Source organism: Urocitellus parryii, chromosome 3 (assembly GCF_045843805.1).
Source record: "Urocitellus parryii isolate mUroPar1 chromosome 3, mUroPar1.hap1, whole genome shotgun sequence".
Classification (NCBI taxonomy): Eukaryota; Metazoa; Chordata; class Mammalia; order Rodentia; family Sciuridae; genus Urocitellus; species Urocitellus parryii.
The window spans coordinates 90,093,183-90,108,473 of NC_135533.1; the positions used below are offsets into that span (position 1 = coordinate 90,093,183).

A 15,291-nucleotide genomic window follows, 5' to 3' on the forward strand; every position below is an offset into this window, starting at 1 on the left:
CCCCCGCGAATTTGCTTGCCCTCCAGTAGCCACGCCCCCGGTAGCTGGTGCAAGAGACCTCAGTTGTCAGCACTGGTGGGACCGTAGCCGGGAGTTCCGCGCCACGAGTCCCGAGCCACTCCTGAGTCTCTCGGTCTGGCTATCGCGCTCTCGGGAGAGCTGGGAGGGGCCCTTATGGAAGAGCTGAGAGGGGCCCTTAAGGTTTCCCCGCTGTGTGGAGAGGGATGGCTAGGGCATTACACACCTGTCGCTGCTGGTTTCAATGAAGTTATCTCCTCCGCCTCGTTCTTGTGACGTCAGTTCTCTGCCATGGTGGTATACCATGGCAATGGTGACAGTTCGTTCCCTTTGCTGGGTGACCAATGCAACGGGTGGGTCCTGACTGTCTCTCCCAAGCCCCGTTTCAATCCTGTGACCACTGCCTATGAAGGCTCGGTTGGCATTTACCTGTGTAAGTTCAGAAGGGCCGACCAGTTGTTTCAGCGGGATCGTTAGTGCTGAGTCACAGCAGTTTGGCTGCCAGAAGCAGGTGAATGGGAGCTTGAATTCAGCCGATCCGGGCTCGGTGTGTGTTCTGAGAGGCCCAGACAGTTCGCCCCAGATCCACATCAGCTCAGCATTGCCTAGTGATCCTGAGCAAACAGCATTTAGACAGTTTACGACTCCCTATGCCTGTGCAGCTGAAGAGGTCAGAGACTTGATCTCTCCGCGCCCGCCGCCATGTTGGATCCCCCCCTTCATATGTTTTATTATTTTTTTTTTTGAATTTTTGGGTACTGGGGATTTAACCCAGGAGCATTTTAATACTGAGCTACATCCCCAGCCCATTGTTAATGTTTTATTTTGAGATAAGGTCTTACTGAGTTGCTTAGGGCCTGGCTAAGTTGCTGAGACTGGCTTCAAATTAACAGCCCTCTTGCCTTAGCCTCCCGATTTACTGGAATTACAGGCATGTGCCATCATGCCTGGATCTTCATGTGTTTTAAGGGGTCTTTAGAATAGTTTACTTCTGCTGAGCACATTGGCACACACCTGTAATCCCAGTGATTTGGAAGGCTGAGGCAGGAGGATTCCAAATTCAAGGTCAGCCTGGGTAATTTAGCAAGATTCTGACTTAAAAAGGGTTGGGAATGTAGCTCCGTGGTAAAGCACCCAAGTTCAGTCCCCATAGTGGGGGAGAAAAACCAAAAACCAACAAAAAACAAACAAAAAGCAACAACAACAAAATAAAAATTCAACCCAAGTCCCCCTCCCCTCCAAAATAAAAGAAAATACAGTTTAATTCTGTATTGTATGAGCAATTTTTTGGTTTAAATAATTTATAGGAATGAACTTTATTTTGCAATTCAAATACTCTTTGGTCTCTTAGAAAGAAAACTTATAACCATTGTTTTGTTCAGGATATATAAATAATGTCCCCTATGTTTTTCTTTATTTTTTTTCACTGTATAAAATTACTAGGATCTGGGGAAAAAGTGAAAAGGGAAAATTATATTGGCTAAGGAGAGCAAGAGGTTTTAAACTACACTGAGCACATTCTCAATTATTTCTGAGGAAATCTGGGCCTTCCTTTTCTTTAATAGGAGATGGGATGACCTTCTATTCAGAGGATGTCCTTGGGCGGGGTCTCTGAAGGATAATCAAACCTGGTTCTGCCCAACTGTTAAAGTTTTTGGTTCCCCTATTATTTGATTCCACAGAAGAGTCTTGCAAAAAAAAATATCTGCCAGAGAGAACAATTTCAAACCCACCTCTGTCCAGAGATTTAGATCTCAACTTGGTTGGAAACTATACTTACTGATTTTCTTTCTTTTTTCTTTTTCTTTTTTTTTTTTTTTTTTTGGGTACTGGGTATTTAAGCCAGGGGCACTTTACCATTGAGCTACTTTCCTAGTTCTTTTTAATTTTTTAATTTTGAGATAGGGTCTTACTAATTTCCTTAGGACCTGGCTAAGTTCATGAGGCTGGACTTGAACTTGCAAAGTTACATATTGCTCATTTCATGTATTTCTGTTCTTTCTAAGCATTGCTATAGAAAAACTATTGCATGTTTATGTCCTACATAAACAAAAACATTAATCATCATTTCTCAATCCTTCCTACTGATTTTCTGAATTACATATTGCTCATTTCATGTATTTCTGTTCTTTTCTCCCCCAGGGATTGAACCCAGGGGTACTTAACCATTAAGTCATATCCCCAGCTTTTAAAAATTTTTTTAATTTAATTTTTAAAAATTTTCTTTTTAGTTGTAGATAGACACAATATCTTTATTTTTATTTATTTATTTTTGTGTGGTGCTGAGGATCAAACCCAGGGCCTCATGCTTGTGAAGCAAGTCCTCTACTAATGAGCTACAACCCCAGCTACCTTTTTTTGTTTTTATTTTTATTTTGAGGCAGGATCTCACTGAGTTGCTTAAGGCCTCGCTAAGTTGCTGAGGCTGGCCTTGAACTCATGATCCTCCTTCCTCAGCCTCCCAAGTGGCTGGAATTACAGGCATGTGTCACCATTTCCAGCTTCATATATGTATTTCTATTAGACCTTCTTCTGGAGTACCACCAGTGGGTTACCAGTATGCTGAGATATTGCTTGCCTTCAGTTTATGTCCAGCTATGAGCAGCTTTCTATGTTTTTCCAAGCATGGCTATAGAAAAACTATTGCATGTTTATGTCCTACATAGTCAAAAACATTAATCATTATTTCTCAAAGCCCGGATACCTGTGTTGTAATATCTTGGAGAGATTACTATATGTGAAGATTGCCTATTCCAGACTTACATGACCCTATAAGACTGTATTCTCTGGAGTTGGGTGAGGTGGTGGGGCTCAGGTATTTGAATTTTGAAAAGCTATAAAGTTGAATGGTGGCACTCTGAAGTTTGAGTGTTATGATTGTTATGGAATAGAAGGTTGATGAGAGCAGTTTTGGATACATTCTTGTTGAGATAGAAATTTGTAGTTATATAGAATAGAGGCAGATATTTGGAATGAACAGGGTGACAGTTGTATTTAAAGCCCTGAGAATAGGTGAAATTCCACATGGAGAGCAGTTGGAATTAAGATGTGGGAAGTGTAGGACTGTAATTTGGAGAATGCAAGCATTAAATGGGGAGTTGGGAAGAGTATTCAGTAATTGATTCTGAGGAGGCTGGCAGAGAGTCAGATAAACCAGCTGGGCTAGTACCTAGGAGGGAAGTTTTAATGATAAGAAGCCTGGAAAGTTTCCATTCCATTTAGCAGCAAGTGGTTCATCGGTGTCTGTGATGAGGGTGTCCACAATGGTAATGACATCCAGATTTGCAGTGAGAGTGGAAGGTGGGGAGACTGAGAATTTATGCTTCCTTAAAGAAACTTAGCTGTGAAGCAAAAAAGGATACTGATGATGATATGGGGAAATATAGGGATAATGTGTAAGATAGAGGCTGTCATTGGTATAGCAGGGATCCTGAGAAATTGGATAGAGATGGTGTCTGATATGTAGATGGAAAGGTTAACCTTGAATAGGCATGAGATCTTTATTCACCATGACAGAATGCAGAACGGTAAGAATGAATACAGATGTAGAGAAGTTTGCGTGAATACTGATGAACTCTATAAGATCCATTTGATTTTAGTATTAGGAAGTTTGGTTAATTAAACAGGGGTCTATACTACTTCTATGCCAGATTTGGGATAGTTTTCAAATTTCAAAGCCAAAAACACTTACATGTGCAGATTTTAGTATTAGTAAGTTTGGTTAATTAAACAGGGACCTGTGTTTGATTTTGATTTCAAGGACATTTCCATTGTCCTTGTTGAGGAGGTAGTTTTCTATGTAGCCATTATAAATGTATGTGTTAGGAAACCAAATGAATGGTGTATCATTTTCTAAGGAAATGTGTTTCCTTTAAGCTCTCAGAAATTGAGGGAAAAAAAGCACAGATTGGTCTTGTTCTCACATTGGATGAACTTTGATAAAAAGTTCATGTATCCCTGGGCCTTCTTAATTTTCAACAACAGTGTCTTTTGAGTTTCTAGATTTAGTACTCAGTAACTCAAAGCCAGTATTCTGCATTTATATATGCTTTTATTTATTTATTTATTTTTTTGTGGTGCTGGGGATTGAACCCAGCTCTTCACAAATGTTAGGCAGGTGCTATACTAGTGAGCTATATTTCTAGTATTTCAGTATTCTTGCAGGGCTTGGGTATTTCCCTTTTCTGAGTACACTTGACTAAATGATTACCAATCTTGTAGGGAAGGATCTTAGTCAAATTCACATTAGGTATGTGTGGTGTGATAGAAATGACTTACATATAAACTTGTCATTGTTCATGGACAGCTGAGTCTGTGAATTAACTTTTATGTGAAAATGGGCAAGAAGCCATGATTGAGGTGTCTTCTTTTTTTACTTATTTGAAATACTTATGGTTATAGACTTCAAAAAAAGGTCTTGTGGATGTGATGAATATATTGTAGTGTTTTGTTACAATTTAATTATTTGTTTTTTAAAAATATTTATTTTTTAGTTGTAGTTGGACACAATATCTTTATTTATTTATTTTTATGCAGTGCTGAGGATCAAACCCAGGGTCTCGCACATGCTGGGCAAGTGCTTTACTGCTGAGCCACAACCCTAGTCCCACAATTTAATTATTTCTTATTAAAAAGGCTGTAATGGCTTTCCATTTAATACCTTCTTGTTTGTTTAATTCCTGTGCAATCCCATATTAGTTAACCATAGCTTGAATCTGAAAGTTAGATTGTTATTTGGGATCTGGTTATTATAACAGTCCTGCTAACTATTATAAAAATCATACATAGAGCCAGGCACGGTGTTTGCATACTGTAATCCCAGCAGTTTGGGAGGACTGTGAGTCAAAGACAGCCTCAGCAATTTAGGGAGTCCCTAAGAAACTCAGGAAGACCCTGTCTCTAAATAAAATACAAATAAAGGGGGGGGATGGGGATGTTGTTCAGTGGTTAAGTGCCCTTGGGTTCAATCCCTGGTACCAAAAAAAAAAAAAAAATCATACATAGAATGGGGCATAGTGATGCCCAGTAACTCAGAAGGCTGAGAAAGGATGATCACAAGTTTGAGACCAACCTTGGCAATTTAGTAGTGAGAACCTGTCTCAATGCAGCAAAAAAAAAAAAAAAAAAAAAGAGAGGGGGGTCTGTGGATGTAGGTCAGTGGAAGAGTGCTTTTGGGTTCAGTTCCACTACTGTCCCCTTCCCCTACAAAAATCATACATATATACTTTGCTTTTGAGAATTAGCTTGTTGCCATATGGACTTGATCATCTTGACCTTTTTATTTCTGAGTGTAGGTCTATAGTGAAGTCAATGCTTGGTTTTTCAGTGAGTTATAATGGGCTGAGGGCATGACAGGACCCAAAGAAGCTAAGCATGAATCATTTTATAAACTTTTAGTAACTCCATTATTACAGTATACTCTTACTCACTCTGATTAACATCCTTATTTTTACTTTAGAAACCTGAAGAAATTTGTCAGCTCATACATTGCAGTATGTACTTTCATGCCTGGCTTAATATGGAATTTTCAGTAGTCATATTAGTTGTAAAATTGACAACTATGATTGAATCAGTTCTTTGATTAAAGAGTTTGCTTTGATTGTTTAATTATGACTGATAACAAATCAAGGCTTAGGAAAAAATGTAATACATTAGTATACTTGAATTTTGGTGATGTAAAATGATTTTTGAAGAGCTATGTGTTATTCAAATAAATTCACTTTAAATGCATCTTCTATTGGCACAGTGGACTTCTATATGAAGCAAGACTGATTTTATTAGATTTCTTTTAGACGTTAGGAAGTTTATTCCCAAAGATATTTTCTAATGTTTGTTTCTGTCTACATCTTCTTTTAAAAAATCTCTCTACAGATAAAATAATTGTGGGTAGCTTTATGGGATACCTAAGAATCTTTAACCCTCATCCTGTAAAAACAGGAGATGGAGCTCAAGCTGAAGATTTGCTCCTGGAAGTCCATCTACGAGATCCCATACTTCAAGTGGAAGTAGGAAAGTTTGTTTCGTAAGTACAGCCCACTAATTCTGGTATTTTGTCTTACTTGGAGAGCATTTCAGTTCTTTACTATGAAACTTTTGTGAATTCTTCAAAGGAGACTATATATGTATCCTTGACATTGTCACGTAGGTGTTTTTCATTTTCTGAATTTTTTTTTTTTATAAAAACCTTTAAGATAGAATAATTTTGGATCTTTTTATAGGAACAAATCTAAGGTACCTGGCACATCAATGACTTAAAGGAAATGAGATGAGCTTTAAAAAAATGACCAAATAAAGATATAGTAAATATCATTGCATGCCTGTAATCCCAGACGTTTGGGAAGCTGAGACAAGAGCATTACAAATTCAAAGCCAGTCTTAGCAACTTAGTGAAGCTCTGAGTAACTTAGTGAGACCTTGTTTCAAAATGATAAATAAGGGGTTCAGTGGTTAAATGCCATTGAGTTCAATTTCTGGTACAAAAAAAAATTACATATGTGTGAGTGTGTGTGTATAAAATCACTATATTATTCAGGTTGGCCTTGAACTTACAATCTTCATCCTCCTGAGTTGCTGGTGTGACCACTGTGCCTGTGGTCACTGGATCAACAGTCGTTTTTATTTATTTTAAAGCAGACTCTATAAGGGGCTGAGCTGACCTCAAATTGTGATCATCACCTTCAGCCTTAAGTAGTTAGAATTACAGGTATGTACCACCGCTCCCAGTGGAATTCTTGCCTTTAAAAGCATTTTGACCTTTCCACTGGAAAAAAATAGGAAACATGATCAACATTCATTCTGTATGATAGTCCTATGTACAGTTCTAATTTTTGTGATCATTTGGAAGGGGAAGAAGTTGACAGTAATGAGTGGATACTGATCTAGGTCTTTATAAACATTGTCTCAAGAATCTTATTTTTCAAGGCAGATATGATCTGTATCAGGATAAGGAAACTAGAGCTTATAGTGTAAGATCACACAATCAAAACTTGATTTTGATTCCATACTTCACTATCTTTCCAATTATTATACTCTTTTCTGGAATGTAAGTACATAAAGAAATTTCTGAAGGCACTATCAATTATATAGTAGCTGTGCTTCTTTGCATTTGTAGAATGAATAATAAGTATTTACATATCAATCGTACCAGTGCTTTGCAGATATTATCTTCTACAATTATTATTTTGTGAGTAAAATAGTGACACTCTGAACAATTAAATGATCACACGTAAAGTAAGGTACAGAGTCTGAGTCCCAACCCAGGTGTTCAGAGTTCAATTACAGTCCTGTAGTTTAGAATAGTTTATAACAGAGATTGGTCTAGAGACCTGCTTGCACATGTGGGCCTCTAGTTTTTAACTGTAAAAGAGCTGCCAACATTTAAGAACTAGGAGATTTCACATAAAACCCCTGCTTTCTGGTGTTTCATGAAAAATGTGGAGATCTGGCCACAAGCCCAGAACCAAATAGTAGCCACCTCCTCTAGCCTGGCCCCAGTCTCCAGTTAATCACAGTCATTTACACCTTTTCCTCATTAACATCCATTAGCTTGACCCTTGAAGACTCTGAGTTTGGGAGCTCTAGACTGTGCCATGCTGCTGTCTCTGGCAACCACTTGACATGGACTTGGAAATGTAGTGGGGATATTGGCATTTTATTTTATTTGAGAGTCCAAAAAATGTTTTCAATATTTTTAATAAATTTCAGATCTGGAAGTGATATGTGCCACTTACTAATAATGATTAGAATTTTGTGGTGCTTTAAGCTTTACAAGGTTCTTTCACATGACTTTATTTGATTTATTTGAAACCTCTTATTCTACAGAAGGGAAACAGGTTCAGAGAGATTAAGTGATTTGTCCAAAGTTATAGGTGAATTAGTCAGAGAGCCAGAACCAGAAGTTGGAGCTTTTTACTGTGGAGAGTACTCATGACGAAGCCTCACTTCTGACTCTTCTTGGGTCCTTAGTTGATTTCAATCTGAAGGCAGGTCCTTGAAGCAGAGTATCTCTCCTCCTTCCCTTCCTCCCTTTCTTACTACCCTCCTCCGTCCTTCCCTTTCTACCTCTCTTTAGAAGGTCTTGCTGTGTTGCTTATGCTGGCCTTGAATTTATAGTTCTCCTGCTTTAGCTTCTGGAGCAACTCAAATTACAGCTGAAGCCTCTGTTCCTGACAAGACAGAGTATTTGAGGATGTGGAATTGTCAGTTGTCCTATTTGTTGTGACATTTATTTTTCAGTTCAGAATATTTTCTAATGAATTGTTTACTCATAGTAGGTATAGTTAGATCTTTTTGTAATCATTTAATAATTTTTTGGTTATATTGAACATTAATATTTAAAAGCATTTAAAACATTTCCTATTTTTCAGAGGTACTGAAATGCTTCATTTGGCTGTGTTGCATTCTAGAAAACTTTGTGTCTACTCTGTCTCAGGTAAGAAACATTTATTTTCAATGTGGAATTTATATTACAAACTGGATTCCTTACTATAAAAACTGGGTTCTTTACTATAATAATAGATACTTTCTTTCTTTTTTTAAATTTTATTTATTTTTTTGTACTGGGGATGGAACCCAGGGGCACTTAACCACTGAGCCACATCCCCAGTTTTCTTTGTATTTTATTTTGAGACAAGGTCTTGCTAAGTTGCTTAGGGTCTCACTAAGTTGCTGAGGCTGGTGTTGAACTTTTGATTCTCCTGCCTCAGCCTTCCCAAGCTGGTAGGATTACTGGCATGTGCCACTGTACATGACTAAGAATAGATATTCTCTAGTGCTGAGTTGAGAGAGAACACAAAACATTCATTTGAAGTTTTTTTTTTTTGTCTTAGCATTTTTCTATTGTTCAATACTTTTTCAGAGACTTAAAAGCATTACATTTTCTTGGTCTGTTATTTCTATGCATATTGATATTTCTAGCAGAAGGTTTCTTGTGATCTCCTTCCTCTCAGGAATTATGTTCAGGATTGCCTGACTGATCTAGGCTACTTCTGGGTACTTGGGACTCTTGAGTGCCCCCCCCCCACCACTAGTAATTGAACTCAGTGGCACTCAACCACTGAGCCACATCCTCAGCCCTATTTTGTATTTTATTTAGAGACAGGGTCTAACTGAGTTGCTAAGTGCTTCGCCATCCTCCTGTGTTAATCTTCCAAGCCACTGGGATTACAGGTGTGCACTGGAGAGACTCTTAAGTGTTCAACAGTACCAGCAAAATTCATAGATGCTGAGTCATAGTGGTTTGAAATACATTTTTTTTGGTAAACCTCAAGTATTTTTTCTTTATAGTTCAGATTTCTTGGCTTTTGGTTGTCTTCACTTCTTTAGACCTCAGGGCACATATTTTGAGGCTTAATCAGGTTTCATTCTCTGACATGGTTCTGTGGGTGGAAATATAGTAGTTCATTGTGGTTTGGTTTCAGCATTTCAGCCCTGATTAAAATTAAAAGATAACTTTAATTTTAGTACTTAGGTAAATTTTACTTCAACTTCAGAGTTATTTTGCGTATATCTTATATGGCTTTGATAAAGCTCAGTGTCTGTAGGGCTGTTCTGTATATAAGTGATACTCTGTAGAGAGTTTGCTATAAAGACTAGTTTCTAGGGTTTGAATTTCTCAGACTCATTCTCTCTCTTTGGGTTTTCTTTATATTTTGCCTTTAATTTGACTAATAATTTTTACTTTACTGACACTTAGGTAGTCTCTTTTTGGGGTGAAGATCTATTAACTTTCTAAGGCAGGCTTGGTAACCAGGGATATGGTATTTGGTAGATAATCCAGTAACTTCTTTGAAAAATGAGTGTATGAATTTGTGGGTGGTGCTGAAGCAATTGACAGTGGCTTTTTATTATTCTTTATCATGTGATGTTTTCCTTTTCTTTCTCTATTATCTCTGTCAGTTTATTTTCCTTCCTGTTTATATCAGAGGCCTGATGGAGTATACTTTCATTGGTTTCAGGTAAAAGATGCTGCTCCTCCTAGTGATAGGGTATATATTTAGTATTAGAGTAAGTAGAGAAGTTATGATATAGGTTACTATATTGCATGGATCTAATCCTCTTTTTTTGACTGGGAGCATGTTAATTACTAGTGAAATTTTACTGACTCCATTAACACAGGCAGTGGAGGAAGAGAACTTACCCACAGTTAATATTTAGTCCCTTCTAGAGGGCCCATTGGGCTCTAAGCAGGGCCTCTTAGAAACTAAAAATTAGATTAGATTCTTAGCTTTCCTTGGTCACATTTGAGATAGGCTCAGAAAGACAGAAACCTCTAACGTGCTTCTGGGCTTAAAGCATAGGTTGGGGATAAAATGTTTTTTTAAAAAGCCTGCTGGCATGTTTGGTCACAGTTTGTTTATGGGACTGTGGTATCTATCCTCCAAATTAGTGTTGAAAATGAAAGTTATTTGCCACAGGAATGGTAATTTTTATTGCTCTTTTATTCTTTGTTTTCATTCAAAAGCTTTATGTTCTCTAGAGACCAAGATTTGTCCAAACTACATTCCCTTATGCCCCACCTCACTTCCCTTCTGTCTCTGATTTCTTCATTCTCTTATGATATTTGTAAACTGACAATTTCTCCTGGCATAGCTTAAATTAAGAGGCATGGGAAATCAATATTTTTGTTCTCTTGAATGTTTCTTGAGGTTCCAGACTGAACTTTTACCTAGCTTTTACTGTAACATGGGAAGCACAAATGTTTCTAGTTTAAATAAAATGACTGGTGTTGGGAGATGAAAATATTAGCTGAACTTGACATCCTGTCCCCTGACTGCTTCCTCCCCAGATATTTTCTTTTATTGTCCATGTGCTTATGAAAAGGATTTGAGGCAAACTGAAGATCTTTAAAGTAAAGTCTCTTGGACATACCAAATACCCACTGCCAGACATTTTTTCCCCTTGGTACTGGGATTGAACCCAGGAGTGCTCTACCACTGACCTACTCTCCCAGACTTTTTTTTTTAAAGTTTTTTTTTAAAAGTTTTTAGTTGTAGTTGGATACAGTACCTTTACTTGATTGTATGTGGCACTGAGGATCTAACCCAGGGCCTCAGGCTTGCTAGGCGAGCGCGCTACCACTGAGCCACAATGCCAGCCCTTTCCCAGACCTTTTGATTTTTCATTTTGAGATAGGATCTCACTAAGTTGCTGAGCATAGCCTCAAACTTGAGATCCCCCTGCTTCAGCTTCCCAAGTTTCTGGGATTATAGGCATGCATCAGTGTGTCCAACCACCCTAGCCCTTTTAATTTTTTGAGACAGGGTCTCACTAAATTGTCAAGGTTGGCCTTGAATTTGTGATTTTCATACCTCAGCCACCTCAGTCACTGAAATTGCAGGCATGCACTACCACCACAGGCCCAAACAGCCCTTAAAAGTCAGAGACTACTGTGCTAACCTCTTTTTGGTTAGTGATGTGTCATTTAATGTGTGCTTAATTGAAATAATAGGATCTTGCTGACCTGAAGGTAGCCCATTTTACCATACAGTAGTAAGAGAAAGCATCATCTTGCATCTGATTCTTTCCCTCCTTCCTTTCTTTTACTAGGGATTGAACTCAGGAGTGCTTTCCACTGAGCTACATCTCCAGTCCTTTTTATTTTTTAATTTTGAGGCAGGGTATCACTAAATTCCTGAGGCCTTGAACTTGAGATACTTCTGCCTCAGCCTTCTAAGACCCTGGAATTACTGTGGTATGCCACTGTGCCCAACCTCAGGTTCCTTTTGATGGGCTTCAGTTTCTGAGTAAACGCTTACAGATGTGTGAGCCATATTGAGTTTGTACTTATAGTCTTTTCCAATTGTATGCAAATGTGTACTACATAAGTGTAGTACATAAATTCATAACTAGTCAGTACAAATCTGACTACTTACAGATTTAAAATTTTTTTTTCTTGTAGTTGTAGATGGACAGAATGCCTTTATTTTATTTGTTTATTTTTTTATGGAGTGCTGAGGATTGAACCCAGTGCTTCACACATGCTAGGCAAGCAAGCGTCTGTCGCTGAGCTATAGCGTCAGCTCAACTTATAGAATTTTAATGGTTGCCATGAGAAGGATAAAAAAGATGTGGTTCTTTACGTTTGATGGACTTATGTAATCTAATTAGTTCTTTAACTCAGTGAACCTACTTAATCTGTAATTAGCTCACTGAACATCTTTAGATTGTGGAGTAGTGATCTAAAATTACACTGAAAACTGTCACCAAGGAGATCTTTGATTCTTTCTTTGACTTTTGGTTTTCTGGAGGTTTTTTTTTTTTTTTTTTTTTTGTATAAATCAAATTTTCTTGTGTGATAAGACCAGTAGAATAAATGTTCTAAATATGTGTTTACTTTCTTTTTAAAATTTTTTTACTTTAGTTATACATGACAGTAGAATGTATTTTGGCAAAAATACGTAAAGTATAAGTTATTAGGTTCCGATTCTTATGTTTGTAGTTACTTTCTAACTGAAATATTTTTATTAACTTCAGCTTCATGTAGACAAATCATATACTTACTATATTCAGTCTACATATCTAAGACAAAACCTGTATAATTTTTATCTTTGTGGAAATGTAATTTTTTTAAAGATGGACACAATACCTTTATTTAGATTTTTTTTTTTTAAATGTGGTGCGGGAGATTGAACCCAGTGCCTCACACATGCTAGATAAGTGCTCTACCACTGAGTCACAACCCCAGCCTACTAATTTTTAATATGGTATCATTGATGCTTTTCTAGGAAAAATACAAATCCTATTATTATTTTATGCCAAATGTGTTTAAATATTAACTGCTGAATCCAGTATTCACTGGTGTGAGTTCTTTTTTTTTTTTTTGTAGATGAATATAATACCTTTATTTTATTTATTTTTATGTGGTGCTGAGGATCAAACCAGTGCCTCATCCGCTCTGGGCAAGCGCTCTACTACTGAACCATAACCCCATTCCCTGGTGTGAATTCTTTTTTTTTTCCTTTTTAAACATTTATGTTTTAGTTATAGGTGGACACAATATCTTCATTTTCTTTGTATGTGGCGCTAAGGATTGAACCCAGTGTCTCAGGCATGCTAGGCGAGTGCTCTACCTCTGAACCACAACCCCAGCCCCCTGGTATGAATTCTTTTTTTTTTTTTTTTTAATATTTTTTTAGTTGTAAATGGATCTTTTATTTTATTTATTTATTTATATGCAGTGCTGAGGATTGAACCCAGGGCCTCATACATGCCAGGAAAGTGCTCAGTCTACCACTGAGCCACGACTCCAGCTCCTTAATGTTACTTTTTTTCTCTTGTTTCCTTTTCTTTTTTCTTTTTTTTTTTTTTTAAAGAGATGAGGTCTCACACATTTTCCAGACTGGCCTGGAAATCCTGGGCTCAAGCAGTCCTTCTGCCTCAGCCTACTTAGTATTGGGACTACAGGTGCAGGCCACTGCACTTAGCTTGCAGTGGCATATTCTTGCTACTTTAATTTGGGAAATTGTTATTGACCATATCTGTGGACATTATAATCTTTACTGAGGGGAGGACCAAATTACCTACATGTTTCTATGTGATGGATAACCAGGCATGAGGCTATATCATGCCTGGCTCTGAAGACCTGGTTTGAGCAAATATCCTTTACCCGTTATGTGATTTGGGGGAAATTTCTTAAATTTTTTTGAATTTAAGGTTGCCTTTATTTTAAAATGGAAAAAAATGTTCTTATACTCTAAATGCACGTTGGTAAGTCATTTGGGACAAAAAAACCCCCCAAACAAATAGATGCACATATTTATATATTTAGATTGTTTTAATGATCAAATACTATCCAGTTTGGGGACTCTTGTTTGTTTTCTGGTAGTTTAAAATTTTCTTTAATTTTTGCATTTTGAATGAATAAATGACAAAGATGTTTCTTCATTTTTTTTTTTTTTTGAACTGCGGATTGAATTTAGGGGCACTTTACTACTGAGCTATACCCTAGCCCTTCTTAAATTTTATTTTGAGACAGGGTCTGATTGCCCAAGTTGGTCTTTCACTTGAATCCTCCCACCTTGGCCTCCCAAATTTCTGGAATTATAGTCAGGTACCACTGTGTCAGGCTCAGAGATGCTTCCTTATGGACAAAGTTGTTTTTTGAATCCTTTTTCTTTATTCCTAATGCTGTTACCTGATTGCTGGTCTGTAGCTCTAACTGTAAGGCTACCACCAGAGAAAAAATATGGGTAAAGAATCTTTTCTTGGGCTGCGTGTGGTGGCGCATGCCTGAAATCACAGTGGCTCGCGGGCTGAGACAGGAGGATCACGAGTTCAAAGCCAGCCTCAGCAAAAGAGAGGTGGTAAGCAACTCAATGAGACGCTGTCTCCCCCCCAAAAATAGGCTAGGGATGTGGCTCAGTAGTTGAGTACCCAGTAACCCCCAACCCCAGTTCAATCCCCAGTAATCCCCCTGCCCCCCACCCCCCAAAAAAGGATCTTTTTTTTTTTTTTTTTTTGTACTGGGGATTGAACTAGTGGTGCTTAATCACTGAGCCCTTTTTATTTATTTATTTGTGGTGCTGGGGATCGAACCCAGGGCCTTGAGCACGTGAGACAAGTACTCTACCAACTGAGCTATATCCCTAGCCCCCTTTTTATGGTTTATTTCGAGATTAGATCTTGCTAATGGCTTAGGGCCTCACTAAATTCTTGAGGCTGGCCCTGTGTTGGATAAAGAATTTTTTCTTGACTGGCATGGTGGTGCAATCTTGTAATTCCACCAACTCCAGAGCCTGAGGCAGGAGGATTACCAGCTTCAGCAATTTAGTGAGCCCTAAGCTATTTAGCAAGACCCTGTATCAAAATAAAAAAATAAAAAGGACTGGGCTGTGCTCAGTGGTTAAACACCTCTGAGTTCAATCCTTGATAATACTCCCCTTTCCCCCCTCCCCACCAAAAAACCACAAAACCCAATCACAAACAAAACCTTTTCTCTTATGAAAAGAACTGGAGGATAATTGTAGTTCATATGATCTATTAAATGCAGAGATAGTGTTTTTTCTTTGTTTTGAAGGAGGTGATTTGGGCAAAGTTAAATTAAAACACATTACTTGCTGAGGGAAACTTAGAGAATCTCTCCATAATCATAGTAAATAATGCATTAGGGGATTGAGTATTTTGAGAGTTGAAATGGGAAAATGCATTTCTGTAAAGTGTTGGAGATTTTTTTTTCTTAGATACTTCAAGTCATTTTGTTTGCTCTGTTATTTTTATAAATGCAAGGAACTTAACCTCATTTATTTGAGAACTGAAATTAGAGTATTTTGTTGT

The 15,291-nt window shown here is 37.6% G+C and overlaps 1 protein-coding gene across 2 annotated transcripts in view; it reads left to right on the forward strand.

The window, feature by feature from the left end:
• Positions 1-15,291, forward strand: part of Bbs9 (Bardet-Biedl syndrome 9) — a 477,419-nt gene that overhangs the window by 17,075 nt on the left and 445,053 nt on the right. Inside the window, exons 3-4 of one of the 2 annotated variants that reach the window (XM_077796775.1) lie at positions 5,890-6,040; positions 8,385-8,449. In XM_077796775.1, the coding sequence (XP_077652901.1) occupies positions 5,890-6,040; positions 8,385-8,449 (216 nt within the window). The remainder of the gene's footprint in view (positions 1-5,889; positions 6,041-8,384; positions 8,450-15,291) is intronic. The other variant, XM_026387599.2, reaches the window with a different exon arrangement.